Genomic DNA, 19,761 nt, shown 5'->3' with positions numbered 1-19,761 from the left:
CAATAAATATTTATTGGCTATCTACTATGTGCAAGACACTGTGCCAGGGACTCGAGAAGACTCAAAGGGAAAGATTCCTTTCTCAGGAAGTTTTCAGTGTATTTTCCCAAGTGTCTGAGATCTTATGAAATCTGTCCCAGGAAACTTTCTCCTAATAAACTCTTAAGAGCCAACAGGTAACTTTCTGGATAATTTGGATAATTCTTCCTCTCTGGGAAGGAATATACAGAGAGTAGGCCAAAGTGCCCTTAATAAAAACAAAGCAAAACACCTAGATGTATTCTAAGCAAGGCAGTATAGAAATATCTACTTCACAAAATAATTTACACTATTTAATCAAGATACAAAGAGAATGTGTCTGTGAATAATTCTACCAGGGCATGAAGAATAAGTCTATGTTAGTAGCAGAATGCACTGGTAGGACCACTTATACGGTACTACTAAAGAAATTAACCTTTGAGTGTTTCTCTTGTTAGGATGGTGTTACCCTAAAGATATTCTCTAGATCCTGCAGATTATGAGTTGATGATGGGGTATGGCAAGTCCTACTTTTTTTATCTGGATGCTCAGTTGAAGAGAGGGAGTCCTTCCCTCTTTACCTTCTTAAGTCTTGTCCCCAGGCTACTAGGTCTGGGTAAATATCCTCTTTTCCCTTATTCTTCTTTTTGAATGTGTTCCTCTCACTGAGCTGTGTCTACTTGGTAAAGACCATATGAAAATTAAAAATAAAAATAGGTATCAGTGTCTACTATTTCCAAAATATGTTCTGCAATGATGGTTAGGCTGGGCCAAGAAAAAAATCAGTATGGAATTTAGAGTAAAGACAAGGAGGGAGTGAGATGTGCATGTAGTCTTAAGTTATGCAAATGATATAGCAGAGAAAAAGATGAAAGGAAGAAAGGAGTCAGAGAAGAAAGAGATTGACAAGTGATACGCTGGGAAACAACAGAAAGCTGAGAAGAAAAGAAGGAAAAATTGAGAAATTGGATATAAAGACTAGTGATAGTTAAAGGTATCTTAGTACATAAAAAGAGAGAGTGAAAGATGGGGAAGGAAAAATAAAAAGCTAAACACAGAGTGGTTGATAGAAATAAAGAAGGATTAAAAAAGGAAATGATAAAGGTGAAGAAAGAGGTAGTGGAAGAAAAATTCCAAAAGAGAATATTAATCAGGAAAAAGACCAACACAAGGAAGTAAAAAGTACAGTGCATAAGGATTATATTGATGTATAGATCTCCATACATAAAATGGCAAGTTCATCTGCTTTTCTGTTTTGCAAATGCAGACAATTTTGCAAGTATGGAACTTTGAGAGGAAAAGGAAGAATCAGCAAGCACAAAGAAACTAATCCAGACAAGTGGATTACAAGTTTCAGGGCAATGGTGGTCAGAGCCTTCCTTTTTTTTTTTTTAAAGTCTGTGCTAATTAGTGACAATACTGACTCTAGCAAATCCCAGAGGCCCAGCCTCCTGTGCTGGAGTGCGGAAAAACTTAAGGATCACCAAGAAAGTGAGATACTTAATCAAGTCTTGGGGGAGAAAATGTCTGGAAACCACTGAAGAATAGCAGGTATTTTCCTTCCCCAGAGAATACTTGCTGGAGATGATTCCTAGGCCTGAAGTAATAAGCAGTCTTGAACCTGGTCGTGTGGATTGGTCCCTATTTGAATAGGATCAAATGGAGTGTGATCATCTGCATTAAGTGGGTCTAGATTTATATTCTGAAACTGTGCCCCAGTGGCTGACTCAGCCAATGAGTTAGGAATTTCTGTAGGCATAATTGGATCCCCATCAAATGAGCCTTGCCTTCCAAGACTAGATGGAGTCCCAGTGCTGGAGGTGTAATACTTTGTTAATTTGGAGTCAAAACATGGTAACTGTAGGATGGTAGATGGTCTTTGTTGCCGCCTTTTGCCCTCATTTCCTTGCACTTCACTTGGAATTCCTTCTGGCTTGGGACCTTCGTCAGGTGTATCCATAACAAGCTGCTCAGGAGTAAGATCAACAGGTCTTTCACTGAGCCGGTTGCCTTCTAATGTTTGTTCCAAAACATGGTTTCCATCTCCTCCAAGATCACTTTTGAGGCAAGGTATATTCTTTGATTGAAGGGAACTGGCTTCAGGAAGGGGCCTAATTCCCCTTTGGCTCAATTGATTATTTATAGAACATGGTGTGTTCCTCCTCAGAGTGGACACGTCATCTCTGAAAGGACTTGGGTTTTTACTTTCTCCAGGAAGTCTTTTTTCTGAGCTGTTTCTTTGGCCAGGTAGGATGCTTGTTGGAGATATAGTATATCTTTCATGCTTAGTATGACTGTCTTCTGTATAGAGAGGGCTGGTGTCTTGGTTTTCCCCTGGTGCAAGACCAAAAGATAGAGTGTAGTCTTGTAGAGCAAGTGGATTGTCCTTGGGCCCTGTGGAGCCACCAGCACAGCAAGGGCCTCCCTGGCTTAGGTGAAATAGACGTGTTTCTTTTTGACTCCCTGGGTAATGTGGAGGAATCAAGTCTGGAAAAGCCAAATGTCCTCCCTCTGGTGAATTTAACCTAGTGATTTGCATGCCATAATTCAAATTCTCACCTTCATGCCATGTTGGATTTTTCTGAAGCCCAGTTGGGGAGTTACTGAAATAAGGCTGATTCTCCTTGTGGTAGGGTGGACTAGCAGGGGTTTTGGGTAGATTCGTTGGCTGACCCCAGAAGGTTCTGGTAAAATATGGCCTCCTTTCTTTCTGCCCTTGGACTTGAACCATGTGGTCCCAGGAATTCCAAGAAGGAAACATAGTGTTTTCTTCTTGTCCAACAGCATTATTAGGATAATAGCCCCTGTTTTCCACAAGCAGTGGTATAGTGGGAGCAGTATTATATGATGGAAAATTCTCATCTGGGCTCCAGGGGTAAAATTCACCATAAGGAAAATACTCCCTGGGTTTTGGTAGATTATCTAAGGAATAGGGAGAGTATTCCTTTGGTTGGTTTGAGGTTCCTCTGGTTGGTTTTTGGTTCCTCTGGTTTGAGGTATATTGCTTGCCTTCATACCTAGCTGTTGGGGCTGTCTTAAAGTTTGGCTTCTCCACACCCCATCTCGTTTGTCCTGGGAAATGTTCATCTCCAGTTGGATCATTTGGGTCTTTTTTATTATAAGGGATTGTCTCTTTTGGATCTGGAGTATTCATGGGATAGTGTGGATTTTCAGGTTGCCCCATTGTATTGTGAGGATCATTTCTTTCATCCCAGGTATTACTTCTAAGGTATGGTGGGTTTTCCCTGCGATCATAGGGGTTATAGTCAGGGTAGTAAATACGTCCTCTAGAGCCACGGGAAGGATGAGGTAAGTGTTCTTCCTTCCTTCCAGGATCTTCCTTAAAAGGTGGAGAGATTTCTTGTTGGTTCCAAGTATTTCTTCCTGCAGGAAAACGTTCCCTTGCAGGGGAAGGAGATCCCTCAGGGTACACTGGCTTATGTGTACTCTGCCTTATTTCTGGCTGATTAATTTGTGATTCATATGGAATTCTTCTTGGTTCTAAAATAATCCCTTTGGGCAAATTCTGGCTTTGGGTTTGTCCATTAGAATTTGGGGTTCCTCTGGCATCTCCTCTGGGGTAATAAGAGTTTTCTCGTTGATCAATAGAATTAAAATTTGGGACTAGAATGTTACCCTCAGGGTGAGGCAGTTTATAGTTTGATTTACTAACTCCATAGTCTTGAGAGTTTCTCCAGGGGCCATTTGGATCCCTTGTAGGAATGACTGTTCTTTCTTTTTGACTTACTGGCTTCTCTTTTGGATTTTGGATGTTTTCACTGTGGCCAGTAGTACCATGTTTGGGACCCAGAGGGGCAATGGTTCCCGCAGGTTGTTTACTGGGCCCCTCAGGCTTTCTTCTGAAATTTACTGGATTTCCTGCATAATTGGGATAATTGCTCCTTGCGGTGGAGGCATAAGCTCTGCGATATATTGGATATCCTGGACGAATTACTTGTTTGCCTTCCAAAACAAAAGAGTTCCACCGAGGACCCCTTTGAATTTGTTGATTTCGGTAAAAAGGCCCATTACGTCTGTGCCCCATAAAGGTACCAGTAGGATGCCATTGTCTTCCTGCAGGAAAATTTCGGATGTTAGGATGTGGATAATTTTCATGATTATTTGTCTGACTTGGTCCCCATGGGGTCTGACTTGGTCTCCATGGGGTCTGACTTCTTGGAACTCCTTGGCCGGAAACATTTACTACAGGGTTGTTTTGAACTGTAGGGTTGCTCACAGTGTTAGGGCCCTGACCGTTGTTTCCTGCTGGGCTGGTGTCATTTCCGCCTTGACCCGCTCTGGGACTGGGTGCATTTGGCTGGGTAGAGTTAATCTCAGGAACTGTTGAATTAACAGAAGGATCAGTGGCTTCAGTCTCTGTTTTAGGAGGATCTTCTTCTTTTGGCTTTTCAAAATCTTCAAACATCTCTTCTGAATAATAAGGAGGACGGCCCCCAAATCCATGATATCCAAAATATCCAAAGAAAGGGTTCTGTAGGAAGAAGATGGAAATAATAATTGCTCTCTGTTTCCCACTGTGGTGCTGCTTGGAATTTTTTTGAAGGAATAGAAAAATCTATTAGTGATATACTTTTAAAATCACCACTGGTTATGCTCTCTTCTTAGAAATTTGATTCTTCCTTGGTTTCCATTACCTTTCTTCCTTCTGGTACTCTTACTTTCTGAGCAGTACTTAGTTTTCTCTTCTTAGGCCTGGATTCTAAATATAAGTTTTTTTTGTTTTTTAAGAAATCCATCCTCTATCCACCCTATTCTGTTCTCATTTAACACACCTGCTTTGAGCAATCTATTACAGGCCAGTTTTTCAATATGGATACATGCCAGTGACTCATAAAGCCATAATTCTGGTGCATGACTCTCTCCTGAGGTTGAGACAGCAAGACTGCTACACTAAAGATCTTATGAGTACCTCTAACTGTATGTACCCAGACTAGACTCATTTCCCCCACACCTCATTCTCCAGTGTTCTATATGTAATAAGCATTCACCACCATCTATCCAGTTTCCTAAGTTTCCACTCTGTTTCCCCCAGATAATTAATGACCAAATCTATAAAATCTGAGCTTCCCTGGTGGCTCAGCTAGTAAAGAATATGTCTTCAAAGTAGAGATCAGGTTCAATCCCTGGATCTGGAAGATCCCTTGGAATCCGAAGGAAATAGCAACCCACTCCACTGTTCTTGCCTGGGAACTCCCATGGACAGAGGAGCCCGGAAGGTCTCAGTCCATGGGGTTGCAAAAGAGTTGAACAGGACTTAGCGACTAAATAACAAACAGCAACCCAGTTTCCCAAGTTTCTACTCTGTCTCCCCTAGACAGTTAATGACCAAATCTATAAAATCTAAACCTTTGCCCCTCCCCCTTTATCCCCAATAGCCCTGTGCTATTGCAACAGGTTTCTCACTGGTTACTCTGGATATAATTTTACTTTCCTCTAATCTTGCCTCTCAATTGCCATCAGAGTAGTAGAGGTTGGGGGGTGGGTGTTTGGGAAAGTTCTGTCACTTTCCTCAAATTCTAACTAAAATTGCCCTTACCTTACAGGATAAACTCTAAACTCATAGCATAACATACAAACCGTGGTGCTAAAAAGTGGGGCTCTAGACAGATATAGGTTAAAATCTCTATGCCACCAGTCCTAATAGTATGACTCTGGGCTAACCTCAGTTTTTCATTTGTAAAAGGGAAATAATAAAATAATATCTACCTCATAGATTATCATGAGCATCAAGTGAGGTCAGGCACTTAAATGTTGTACTATATATTATTATATTAAGCAGTATACTATATTTTATATATGTTTTATACTGTTTTATATATATATATAAAACACTTGTCAGGCATTTACTAAGTACTAGGCACTGAGTTTTATATATGTTACCTCACTCGATGCTCGTAATAAACCATGAGCTCCACAGGTTCTATGAAGACCTATATGACCTTCTAGAACTAACACCAAAAAAAGATGTCCTTTTCATCATAGGGGACTAGATTGTAAAAGTAGGAAGTCAAGAGATGCCTGGAGTAACAGGCAAGTTTGGCCTCAGAGTGCAAAATGAAGCAGGGCAAAAGCTCACAGAGTTTTGCCAAGAGAATGCACTGGTCATAGCAAACACCCTCTTCCAACAACACAAGAGACAGCTCTACAACACATGGACATCACCAGATGGTCAGTGCCAATAATCAATGCCAGACTGATTATATTCTTTGCACCTGAAGATGGAGAAGCTCTATACAGTCAGTAAAAACAAGACCGGGAGCTGACTGTGGCTCAGATGATGAACTCCTCATTGTCAAATTCAGACTTAAATCAAAGAAAGTAGGGAAAACCACTAGCCCATTCAGGTATGACCTAAATCAAATTGGGCACAATTATACAGTGGAAGTGACAAATAGATTCAAGAGTTTAGATCAGATAGACAGAGTGCCTGAAGAACTGTGGAGGGAGGTTTGTAACATTATACAGGAGGTGATGATCAAAACCATCCCCAAGAAAAACATAGAAAGGCAAAATGGTTGTCTGAAGAGGATTTACAAATAGCTGGAGAAAAGAGAGAAGTGAAAGGCAAAAGAGAAAAGGAAGGATATACCCATCTGAATGCAGAGTTCCAAAGAATAGCAAGGAGAAATAAGAAAGCCTTCATAAGTGATTAATGCAAAGAAATAGAGGAAAACGATAGAGTAGGAAAGACTAGAGGATCTCTTCAAGAAAATTAGAGATACCAAGGAAACATTTCACGCAAAGATGGGCACAATAAAGGACAGAAACAATCTGGACCTAACAGAAGCAGAAGATATTAAGAAGAGGGGGCAAGAATACACAGAAGAACCGTAGAAAAGAGAGCTTCATGACCCAGATAACCACGATGGTGTGATCACTCATCTAGAGCCAGACATCCTGGAATGTGAAGTCCAAGTGGGCCTTAGGAAGTATCACTACATACAAAGCTAGAGGAGGTGATGGAATTCCAGTTGAGCTATTTAAAATCCTAAAAGATGATGCTGTGAAAGTGCTGCACTCAATATGCCAGCAAATGTGGAAAACTCAGCAGTGGCCACAGGACTGGAAAAGGTCAGTTTTCATTCCAATCCCAAAGGAAGGAAATGCCAAAGAATGCTCAAACTATCGCACAATTGCACTCATCTCACATGCTGGTAAAGTAATGCTCAAAATTCTCCAATCTTGGCTTCAACAATACGTGAACCATAAACTTCCAGATATTCCAGCTGGTTTTAGAAAAGACAGAGGAACCAGAGACCAAATTGCCAACATCCACTGAATCACCGAAAAAGCAAGAGATTCCAGAAAATCATCTACTTCATTGACTTTACACTAAAACCTTTGTGTATATCACAACAAACTGGAAAATTATTAAAGAGATGGGAATACCAGGCCACCTTACATAACTCCTGAGAAACCTGTTTACAGGTCAGGAAGAAACAGTTAGAACCAGATACGGAACAATGACTGGTTCCAAACTAGGAAAGGAGTACATCAAGGCTGTAAATTGTCATCCTGCTTATTTAACTTATATCCAGAGTACATCATGTGAAATGCTGGGCTTAATGAAGCACAAGCCAGAATCAAGATTTCCGGGAGAAATATCGATAACCTCAGATATGCAGATAACGCCACCCTTGTGGCATAAAGAGAAGAACAAAAGAGCCTCTTGATGAAGGTGAAAGAGGACAGAGATAAAGTTGGCTTAAAACTCATTCAGAAAACAAAGATCATGGCATCCAGTCCCATCACTTCATGGCAAATAGATGGGGAAACAATGGAAACAGTGAGAGACTATTTTCTTGGGCTCCAAAATCACTGCAGATGGTGACTGCAGCCACAAAATTAAAAGACAGTTGCTCCTTGGAAGAAAAGCTATGACAAACCCCTAGACAGCATATTAAAAAGCAGATACTGGACATTTGGAACTTTCCTGGAGATCTTTGCCTTTCAACGCAAGGGGTACAGTTTCTAATCCCTCATCAAGGAGCTAAGATCCCACTGCCCAAGTAAACCAAAACCTAAAACAGAAGCAATACTGTAAAGAGTTCACCACGGAAAAATAAACTTGAAAGCTTAAAAGAAAAAAAAAAAAGCAGAGATATTACTTTGCCATCAGAGGTCCATCTAGTCAAGACTATGGTTTTTCCAGTAGTCATGTATGGATGTGAGGGCTGAACCATCAAGAAGGCTGAGTGCCAAAGAATTGATGCTTTTGAACTCTGGTGTTGGAGAAGACTCTTGAGAGTCTCTTGGACTGCAAGGAGATCCAACCAGTCAATCCTAAAGAAAATCAATCCTGAATATTCACTGGAAGAACTGATGCTGAAGCTGAAACTCCAATACTTTGGCCACCTGATGCAAAGAGCCAACTCATTAGAAAAGACCCTGATGCTGGGAAAGACTGAAGGCTGGAGGAGAAGGGGACGAAGATAAGATGATAAGAGGATAAGATGGCTTGATGGCATCACTGACTTAATGGATATAAGTTTGAGCAAGCTCTGGAATTTGGTGAAGAACAGGGAAGCCTGCTACGGTCTGTGGCATAGCAAAGAGTCGGACACAACTGAGTGACTGAAGAACAGCAACAAAGCTTCAGTTTATTTGTACAATGAGAGTATTAGATGATCACTTAATTGCCTTCTGAGTATAACATTCTAAGATAATTTTTCTTCATTCCTGTTGACTAGTTGTTCCATCACTGTTCACAGTCCAGATCAACTTTGAACAAAGGTTATTAGGCTTGCTTTTTAGAGAGGCGGCAGAGAGAGAGAGGGAGAGAGAGAGAGAAATAGAGAGATTGGTTTCAATACATGTAGAGGAGAAATGATACATCACATTTATTTTAGGTTACTTGGTTAGTTTCACTTTTTAAAAAATCATGGGTGCTTGAGCTACAGATTCATGTGTTGGATTTTAACTTTCTTGTTAGATAGGGATCAAAAAAGCAGAGACTTTCAGAATGTAATACTCAGTGAAGAATGTAGCTTTACTTGTACTTACCCCACCTTCTTCATTGCTACCTGGTGGACGTCCAAAACCTGGTGGTATCCTCTGAAAGGTGAAAACCATAATAAACATAGAGAAAACCACTTTTTATGCTGCCATTTGATTGTAAACACCAATATGTTTTAAAAATAGTTTGTCAGTGTTAACACTGTTGCTGGCTTTTAGTTTCTGAGTCATTTGCTCTTATAGTCTAGCTATTAATAATTATGACATAACCATCAATGAATTTTTGTAAATAGAAAGACCTTAACTGGATCCTTGGTTATGTTACTCAAAATACCATGTGTGGCTGCATCTCTTAGTAGTTGTCCTGTCCCATCACCAACACACACACACACACACACACACACACACACACACACACACACATGCACACACACACACACACAGAAGGGAGAGAGAGAGAGAGATTTGAGTGCTGTGAGGATCCAAATATCCACGTTAGAATATCTAATAATGGAGATTAAATAATGATGTTATTTTAAAAATGTTTACATTTAAGTTGACAAACTGACAACCTGTACTGGATTATTAGTATAATATTTTTATACTCAAAACCAAGGTTATTTTTCTAATCAAACTTGGAGATTGAGTTTCTGCACATGGGAGGGTTTGGAAAAGCAATTCAACTCCCACAGAAGTTTTATGTAGATGAGATTAAAAGCTATTTCAGCCAGAGAATCATGTTTATCTGCTTTTTCAATCTTTACCTGGTACTGCCTTTGTTTTCTTAGTTCATTATTGCCAGTAAAAAGGATGTCACTCTTACAGGGAAAAAAAAAAAAGTAAGGAAGTTTTACTCCTTGAAATTTTTCCTTGGTTATAAGAAGCCTTCTTGGTTGTAGAGTTGTAGACAAGAAAAAACGATGCCATAGTGGAATGAAGCATCACCAAATATTTATTATTGTTGTTTTTGTTAGTTCAGTTGCAACTGACCTTTAATGTTTCTTTAGTTTAGATAGTTTATTTTGCAATTCATATTTTTAAATGCTTGTCATGCAATTTCATTTTTTTGCTTTATTTTGATGATTTTACACTTTAAACGATTCTTATTATTTTGCAAGATTCCTTATAATGAAGTGTCTGGCTAGAAATAAGATATTATGGAAAGATCTTAGTCTAGTCATTGTTTTAAACTCTATTTGTCATAATTTCCCTGTGGCATTGAATGAGGATAATCTTTGTATTTTCTAATCTCTTGGGTGAGGAATAGTAGTGAAGGGGCACAGCCCTTTGAAATGAATTCATTAACTAAGTTATTAGTAGGGTTGGATTATTTAGGCTCTGTTTATGTCACCAATTTGAGTAAAAGATCCATTTAAAAATTCTTCTTTTTCCAATAATGCATTATTACTGATGTGATGATTTTGTGTCATATTCTCTACTCATTGGAATATGGCATTCTATTTAGAATGTATGAACTGAAATTAGCTTGAGATACAACATGATAATATTATTTTCAATTCTAATTTAAGGGAAAAACACTCACATGTGGAATATGCCACGGTGGCTGTTGATAGGGAAATAGCCCATTGCCGAATGGTGGGAATGCCTAGAACAAAGGAATCAGAGTGACGTGGAAATGAGAATAAACGAAAAATGAAACAAACCTATTAAAGACAATTGTTTGGAACTTGGAGGTCTACATCTTCCTTTGCATTAAACTGTGAACTTTTAAAGGGCAGAGATGATGATAATAATAATAATACTTAGTATTATTGAACACTTATGTTCTAGGTAATGTGTTGAGAATTTTATATTGGTAAGCTCATTTAATCCTCACATACCAATGTAATAATGTGCTGTCATTATTCTCATTTCACTTAAGAGTCTGAGGTTCAGAGAAATTGAGTCACTTGCCCCAAATCTCATAGCTGATAAATGATTGAAGCCAGGATTCCAAGCCAGGAGTGTCTTTTCATTCAACTTTGTATTCTCTACATCTATAATAGGTCTGATTATGAAAGTTAATCAACTCAAGACAATATTTTATAAGCTCTACACTGGATGAGATCTTGAGAAACCATCTGCACATCTTCTTGCTTTAAGTCAGGGCTACAGTTATGCTATCCTGAAGTCCTGGAAGCAGTGTTAACTTTCAGGGCAATGTTTTAGATCATTGAAGAATAGATCTGTAAGGGACTTGGAGAACATTTCATTTACTTGTGATGAACGTGGAGTCTAGAAAGCAAAATGACTTGCTCAGGATCATACAACTAATAAGGGCCAGGGTAAAATTCGAATATGTGTTCCCTGATCCTCTGTTGGTGCCCTTGTTCATACCATGTTTCCTCTGTAGTTTAATAGGAGCCTCTTTAGGGCAACAGTACATGATTCTATTTTGTACATCAGTTCAGTTCAGTCGCTCAGTCATGTCCAAGTCTTTGCGACCCCATGGACTACAGCACACCAGGCTTATTTTGTGCATAGTGGTACCCATATTGGGGAGCACTGGAGAAAGTGTGTTTGTGGGGGTGGCATTGTTCTCCCAATCCCTCTGAGGTCATTTATGACTCTGGTTTGGAATTTTGCTGGGCGAGCCTCACCTGAGGTGTCTGGGTTTCCTCCTCTTGTGGCTGAGCCGTGGTGGGTGATGGCTGCTTTAAATGCTGGTTTGGTGGGGAATCGCTTGGTTGAGGCTGGTTGGGACTCGGGGTCTCAGGGGCTTGATCTGTCTTGCTTTGGTGTTTGGGTGCTGAGGGAGATGAAGGCTTCTGTGGGTGTTTCTTGTTGGGTGGTGGCTGAGGCCACATGGGCATCTGGTACTGTGGGAAGAGCTGAGGGAGCTGTATACCATTTCCATAAAAGGGACTCAGGTGTGCCAACTGTAGGGTAGTAAATAACAGTGAAGTCACATGAGGGCTGAGATTCCAGCTCTCCCCGCCCTCTTCAGTCGGTCTCTAAAACTCAGCCCAGGAAACTTAAGTCAACAATGGAAGCTTTAAGCTCTTTAGCTGGAATTTCTTTACACGTTTTCTTACAGAAGTGAATTTCAGTCTTTCAGAAAACCAACCAAAGCAAAAGGCATAACTGGGTGAAAAACTTCAGTTAAAGAATGTGGCTTATAATTTTCTAACTTTGAAGCCCTGACTCAGGTAAGAAATGTCTAAGTCAGGTTACAGAGGAGTTGATACCAAGTTCAAAATTTCTGTGACTTGTTACAAAAAGGAGACAGAAAGGAGAAAGAACAAAAAAGGAGACAAAGGTAGTGAGAGTGTTAAGAAAAAAAAACAAAAGAAGGAGAAAGAGAGAAAGAATAAAAATGTTATGAGTGGAAACATCCTTATATGGGGCTATGCTTCTTGATTACTGGTAAATTCTCATAATTCTGTTTTCATAATGAAAATCTCCACAATTACAAGGAGCCTGCTTCTAAAGGAAATCAACCCTGAATATTCATTGGAAGGACTGATGCTGATGTTGAAGCTCCAATACTTTAGCCACCTGATGAGAAGAGCTGATGCACTAGGAAAGACCCTGATGCTGGGAAAGATTGAAGGCAAAAGGAGAAGGGAACAGCAGAGGATGAGATGGTTAGACAGCTTCACCGGCTCAATAGACATGAATCTGAACAAACTCTGGGAGATAGTGGACAGAGGAAACTGACATGCTGCAGTACATGGAGTCACAGAGAGTTGAACATGACTTAGTGACTGAACATCAATAACAAGAGGGAAGCAAAAGTAGTTATAATCCGAAAATAGTAATGTATGAATTAACCTCTTACAACAGGAGTTCCCATTCAAACATTCCCTCTCTGATATATCACCAGTCTCTGTCTCCAGTCTTCATTAATCAGTCTTTCACTGTCTATGGTTGACATACACACAATAGTGTGCAAATGCCATGTGGATTAATGGAAGGCGAAATTGCAACCTTGCATTAAAACATGAGATTTTATGATTAATTAAGTTGGTAAAATTTCAAACCCCTGGCAAAGTTGTTAAAACTGAGATTGAGAGTTTGAAAAGTTGGGTCTCCCAATAGATAAAGAAGAAAAATTGCCAGTGATGATAATTTTAGGTGAGGGACTTTAAAAGAGAATGACTTGAATGAAAAAGATGAAGGTAAAATTGATGAAGTCGATTTTTTTCCCCTGCAGCGGGTCTCATGATCATGTCATAAAAGTTGAAAGTAACATATAGTATTATTGTACTATCATAAAATTGTTTTGGAAAAATTATGCCAAAAATTTTTATTCTAAATTAATAATGGATTCATTATTAATTAGTTATAAGAGTTAGCACATAGTGGGAAGTATAATCTAAATTTTAAAAATTGGATAAAAATTAATTTCATAATTTTAGTGTTATCTTTCAAAATAATCCACATAAAACTTCACCCTCCCCCCCAGCATTTACCTGTGTTATTTTTTTGTTCTCATTATTTGTAAATATATCTTGTGTAGTCTTAGAACCAACTTCTCTCAGATATAAAGAGGCAGTATAATTAATAAATGATTTTTATCTACATGAAAGTACAATAGATGCAATGATTTTTCTTCCTTGAAATTCTTATAATGATTATTAAAACATGTGAATAATGACTGGTATCTTTATTCACTGAGACAAACCATATAATTATCTGTATATGAACAGGAAATCATAAGAATTAATATAAAGTGGAACTTACATGTGGGAAGTTCATAAAGTTGAAGTGACCATAGCGCATCATCTGTGACCAAAGGAATTCATTAATGTGGCAGAAAGTGAAAATTTTATTCAATGAAATCACAAGAAATAAGTTAATTTTCTGATTTTTAGGTACAACTGTCATAATGTCTTTTACTAATTATGCATGAATTTAAAATAAGTATGCAGTTCACACTTTTCTGGTGGTACAGTAGATAAGCATCTGCCTGCCAATGCAGGGGCATGGATTCAGTTCCTGGTCTGGGAAGATTCCACCTGCCATGGAGCAACTAAGCCCATGTGCCACGACTACCGAGCTCACATGCCCTAGAGTCTGCATGCTGCAGTTACTAAGGTTCGTGCACCTAGAGGCTGTGCTCTACAATAAGAGAAGCCACTGCAATGAGAAGCCCATGCACTGCAATGAAAAGTAGCCCCTGCTCTCTGCAACTAGAGAAAGCCTGCATGCAGGACGAAGACTCACTGCAACCAATAAATAAATAAAAATGTTTTTAAAATTACCTAAAAAAAATATATATATATATATATATGCAACTGAAAAAAACTTCTGTGGCACTTTTTTTAAGTCAGATTTTATTTTGACAGGAATCAGTATAGAATAATAGAGGACAAAAATAGTGTCTACTTTGAAGTTTTTTAATGTTCTGCTCTCCTCTTTTGGCCTTCAGGACTTAGGAATTTGATATTCTATGAAAAGATGAAATGTATTTATATACTTAAGTGACTGCCTTCTAACAACCCCTGGTAGAAATGGCTACCTTTGTCAGCTTGAAAACTTAACAAGGAAACTAACATCAACTATAACAAAAATTCACATTTACCTTGAAAAGGAGAAGCACATAGGTGGGATAATGCTAGGGAAATAACTCACTTTGTCTTGATTTGAGAGTTTAAGAGGTAGAGTCTCTCTACATCTTTTATAAGAAATTTTATATATTGGAAAGTTTCCCAATAGTCTCCTTTTAAATTTTTATTATTTCCCACACTACACAGCTTGCAGGATCTCAGTTTCCTGGCCAGGGATTGAACCAGGCCCAGCGTTGAAAGCCCAGAATCCTAACCAGTAGGCCACCAGGGAACTCCTTAGTATCCTCCTTTTCAAATGAACTCTAGGAAGGGCTCTGGAAAATGTCTCTCCTGAGACTGAACATACATACCTCCTCACTTTTACTGCTAAATCCAGGTATTCGGGGCATATGCATTTGCAACTGGAAGTGAGAGAATATGTGTGACAAGTTCAGAACATCGATTGAAATAAGTCCAAGAACTGTCCTCAAGCTGTGCAACAGCAGAACATAAAGTCCTAACATTTTAAAGATACTCACTGGCATAGCAACGGAATAACCAAGCAGGCTTAGAAAGACCAGGAGAGTCTTCATTTTTCCACTTGGTACCTGGAATGCAAAACTGGATTTTATTTTTGAATTGTGAAGTAACAATGCTGGGGTTATCTAAGCATTAGATAAGCACTTGGTGCTTATCTATGCACTAGCCCATCTGTTTGTCAAGGAGAGTATAGATATACACAATCTCAGGGGCCTCTGCTGCTATGTTTATTTTGCATCAAGAAACTATTAGATAGTTATTACCTGGTGGTGTTCTAATCTGCTTAAAAAGGAAAGATAAAAGCCAGAGAGGCAGAGACAGAGAATACACTGATGCTTGAGAAAATGGTTCATAGCACTGGAATGTGGAAATTAGAAATTAGGAGTTTATCTTGAAAAATATAAATATTGGTGATTTTAAATTTCCAGTTGCTAGGCTAGTTTAGAAAGGCATAGTAGTGTCTGACTATATTCACCATTGAGGATAATCTCAATTTGAATGATAGTACAGTCCAAAATCAGTATTTTGAACACTCTATGTTTAAAATGAATAACCAACAAAGACCTAGTGTATAGCGCATGGAACTTTGCTCAATGTTATGTGACAGCCTGGATGGGAGGGGAGTTTGGAGGAGGATGGATACATGTATATGTATGACTAAGTCCTTTTACTGCTTACCTGAAACTATCACAACATTGCTAATCGGGTATATGCTGCTGCTGCTGCTGCTGCTAAGTTGCTTTAGTCGTGTCCGACCCTGTGTGATCCCATAGACGGCAGCCCACCAGGCTCCCCCATCCCTGGGATTCTCCAGGCAAGAACACTGGAGTGGGTTGCCGTTTCCTTCTCCAATGCATGAAAAGTGAAAAATGAAAGTGAAGTCGCTCAGTCGTGTCCGACTCTTAGCAACCCCATGGACTGCAGCCTACCAGGCTCCTCTGTCCATGGGATTTTCCAGGCAAGAGTACTGGAGTGGGTTGCCAAAATAAAAAGTTAAAAAAAAAAAAAAAACACAAGAGAACAAAATCAGTACTTTGAGCTACGTTCTAAGGTGCTGTAGACCACATTCTATTATAAAAGGCTAGTTATGTAAACAGGAATATTCTAGAATCTATGCTTTTCTTCTTTCTGCTATTGTTTCTGTTATTACTGTTATTTCTATTATTTTATCTTTTTGCAAATATTTAAGAGCGGTAAAAGAAATAGGAGAAACAGGCAAAACTATAAATGTGTCTCTTTCTTAGACACTGATTAAACACAGAGGAAGTTTGATACTATAGATTTATATATGAAGTTTGGAGATTGTTTTCATGGATTTTATTTACCCCACTCTAGTTATGCAAGGCTTGTATAATTAATTCTTGTATTTACATCTTTGAATGAGATTTATTCTAAAGGTAATTCCTTAAGAAACTGTACCATTTGCAACAAAACAGCCCAGAGATAAATCCACGCACCTGTGGGACACCTTATCTTTGACAAAGGAGGCAAGAATATACAATGGAGAAAAGACAATCTCCTTAATGAGTGGTGCTGGGAAAACTGGTCAACCACTTGTAAAAGAAGGAAAATAGAACACTTTCTAACACCATACACCAAAATACACTCAAAATGGATTAAAGATCTGTAAGACCAGAAACTATAAAACTCCTAGAGGAAAACATAGGCAAAACACTCTCCAACATAAATCACGGCAGGATCCTCTATGACCCACCTCCCAGAGTAATGGAAGTAAAAGCAAAAATAAACAAATGGGACCTAATTAAACTTCAAAGCTTTTGCACAAAGAAGGAAACTATAAGCAAGATGAAAAGACAGCCTTCAGAATGGGAGAAAATAATAGCAAATGAAGCAACTGACAATCTCAAAAATATACAAGCACCTCCTATAGCTCAATTTCAGAAAAATAAACCCAATCAAAAAATGGGCCAAAGAACTTAACAGACATTTCTCCAAAGAAGACATGCAGATGGCTAACAAATGCATGGAAAGATGCTCAACATCACTCATTATCAGAGAAATGAAAATCAAAACCACAATGAGGTACCATCTCATGCCAATCAGAATGGCTGCTATCAAAAAGTCTACAAACAATAAATGCTGGAGAGGGTGCGGAGAAAAAGGAACCCTCTTACACTGTTGGTAGGAATGCAAACTAGTACAGCCACTATGGAGAACAGTGTGGAGATTCCTTAAAAAACTGGAAATAGAACTGTCATACGACCCAGCAATCCTACTGCTGGGCATACACACTGAGGAGACCAAAATTGAAAGAGACACGTGTACCCCAATGTTCATTGCAGCACTGTTTACAATAGCCAGGACATGGAAGCAACCTAGATGTCCATCGGCAGACAAATAGATAAGAAAGCTGTGGTACATATACACAATGTACCACAATCAGCCATTAAAAAGGATACATTTGATTCAGTTCTAATGAGGTGGATGAAACTGGAACCTATTATACAGAGTGAAGTAAGCCAGAAAGACAAACACCAGTACAGTATACTAACATATATATTTGGAATTTAGAAAGATGGTAACAATGATCCTATATGTGAGACAGCAAAAGAGACACAGATGTAAAGAATAGTCTTTTGGACTCTGGGAGAAGGTGAGGGTGGGATGATTTGAGAGGGTAGCATTGAAATGTGTATATTATATGTGAATCAGATCGCTGGTCAGGTTTGATGCATGAGACAGGGTGCTCAGGGCTGGTGCACTGGGATGACCCTGGCGGATGGGATGGGGAGGGAGGTGGATTGGGGGTTCTGGGTGGTGAACACCTGTGTGCCCGTGGCTGATTCATGTCGAAGTTTGGCAAAACCCACTACAATATTGCAAAGTAATTAGCCTCCAATTAAAATAAATTAATTAAAAAAAAAGAAATGTAAAGGGCTTCACATAGTGTCTGATGTATACTGACTATGTATACTACTATACTATTGTTTTGTATTCAGCAAAAAAAAAAATTTGCATATACAATAGACAAAAATAAAGGTTTTAATCAGAATGATATATTTTCATGATTTAGTAGATGCAAGATGATTCCTAGCATATTAATCAGGATATAGACTCCAGTATTTGTTCATTCCTTTTGTTTCTTCTGTTGGGTTGGCCATGAAGTTCATTCATGTTTTTCCATAAGATGTTGTATAAAAACCGTGAATGAACTTTGTGGCCAACCCCGTATTTTCTGGGCATGAAATGATCTAGAAGTGACTTGAGCCAGTTTTCACCCTTCTGCTTGCTTTTCTAGAAGCACTATAATTAGAGAACATTTCATCATTTTTCTAAGCTGTAGGTGTAATCAATTACCTTTTATATATCAGAGAAATTGGAAGAGTGCAATTAAACAAAGGAAGCAGTAGTATGTAAGTGCCTTTCCTACTAGATAAAGATTTAGAATCATAACATTGTGGAGAATTAAAAATAACTGAAATTAATGTGTTTAATATAGTCTATAGCAACACAAAGAAGTTAATAAGGAGAATATTGGTAAATCCTTTCCTAAATCTACTTTCTAAGATTATGGCCCAAGATTTTGGGGGAACTTTTGTATGTCTACAATGCGGGAGACCTGGGTTTGATCCCTGGATTAGGAAGATCCCCTGGAGAAGGAATTGGCAATCCACTCCAGTACTATTGCCTGGAAAATTCCATGGACAGAGGAGCCTGGTAGGCTACAGTCCATGGGGTTGCAAAGAGTCAGACATGACAGAGCAACTTCACTCACTTTGTATGTTTAATTTCTCTCTTGCTTAATTATCTATCTAATTTCTATGGTAGCAGTCACTGAGATTCTTGATAACATTATATACTCGTATGAGAATATGTGATCTTTTATTTTGTAAGTACAAAATGTCACTTATTTTCTCTTTTTATAAAATTAACATATTATGTTAGATGACTTTTAAGATTCATTGTGTCTAAAAGGTCATGATCAGATGAAAGTCTATATTCAGCTGTTTTTTCAAAAAAATATTTTTAATTTCTGTGATTGCTGTGGAATACAATGACTATGTAAGTTCTTAGCTCTAGTTCTAACATTCCATCTGTCAACTCAGATCTCTGTTTTTTTTTTTGACATGTTTAAATAGTTTTATCTTCTCAAATGTACTTCTGACAATATTTAGTTTGATATGTGATCTGTTTGTATTAGGAAAAATAAATGAAAATACTCACCAAGTAATCTAGCTTAGGAGAAGAGGCTTCATGCCTACACTGCAGCAGCATTTTTTCACCAAAATTTTCATAAGCCTTTAAGAAAAGTATAGATTTTGCATGAGAAGAAACCTAAATATAGAACTGAAGCAAACAAATGAAGGAACTAGTAGAAAAGCTTCAGATCTACCTTTATTAAAGAGTCTTCAAAATTAAGCTTAATCTTCAGTTCCTTTAAGAGTAGGGTGAAAGCTAAATCAGAAAATGACCCAGGCACCGTACTTTGAGATACCTTTAGTGACAAAAGTTGACAAAGTTGACAAAACTTGATTGCTTAGTGGGGATGTGTACATTAGCCCAATGTTAAATGAAATCTAAGTAGTTTGGAAGAAAGCTTATAAGAAAAATAAATATACCAACTAAACCAAGCAGTTTGAAGTTTTATCAGAAGATTAGGCTACATAAAAATAATTATCAGCCAACATCAAAGAATGCAATTAGGAAGTCAATCAACATTATGAATTAAGCTCATTATTTGAAAATATATTATTTATGTTGATAATCTCTAATA

The 19,761-nt window shown here is 38.3% G+C and overlaps 1 protein-coding gene across 1 annotated transcript; it reads right to left on the bottom strand.

Moving 5' to 3' along the window:
• ENAM (enamelin) lies at positions 824-19,262 on the bottom strand. Its single transcript, XM_005681728.2, has 8 exons — positions 19,212-19,262; positions 15,026-15,094; positions 14,858-14,908; positions 13,681-13,722; positions 11,595-11,873; positions 10,538-10,600; positions 9,043-9,093; positions 824-4,510 (listed from the first exon to the last, which is right to left on the bottom strand). Exons 1-8 carry the CDS (start codon positions 19,260-19,262, stop codon positions 1,610-1,612), a joined length of 3,507 nt encoding a protein of 1,168 aa, XP_005681785.2. The 3' UTR covers positions 824-1,609.

This window comes from Capra hircus, chromosome 6 (genome assembly GCF_001704415.2).
Source record: "Capra hircus breed San Clemente chromosome 6, ASM170441v1, whole genome shotgun sequence".
Lineage (NCBI taxonomy): Eukaryota > Metazoa > Chordata > Mammalia > Artiodactyla > Bovidae > Capra > Capra hircus.
The sequence above is the reverse complement of the archived record's forward strand: the minus strand, read 5'-3'. Positions and strand labels throughout refer to the sequence as shown.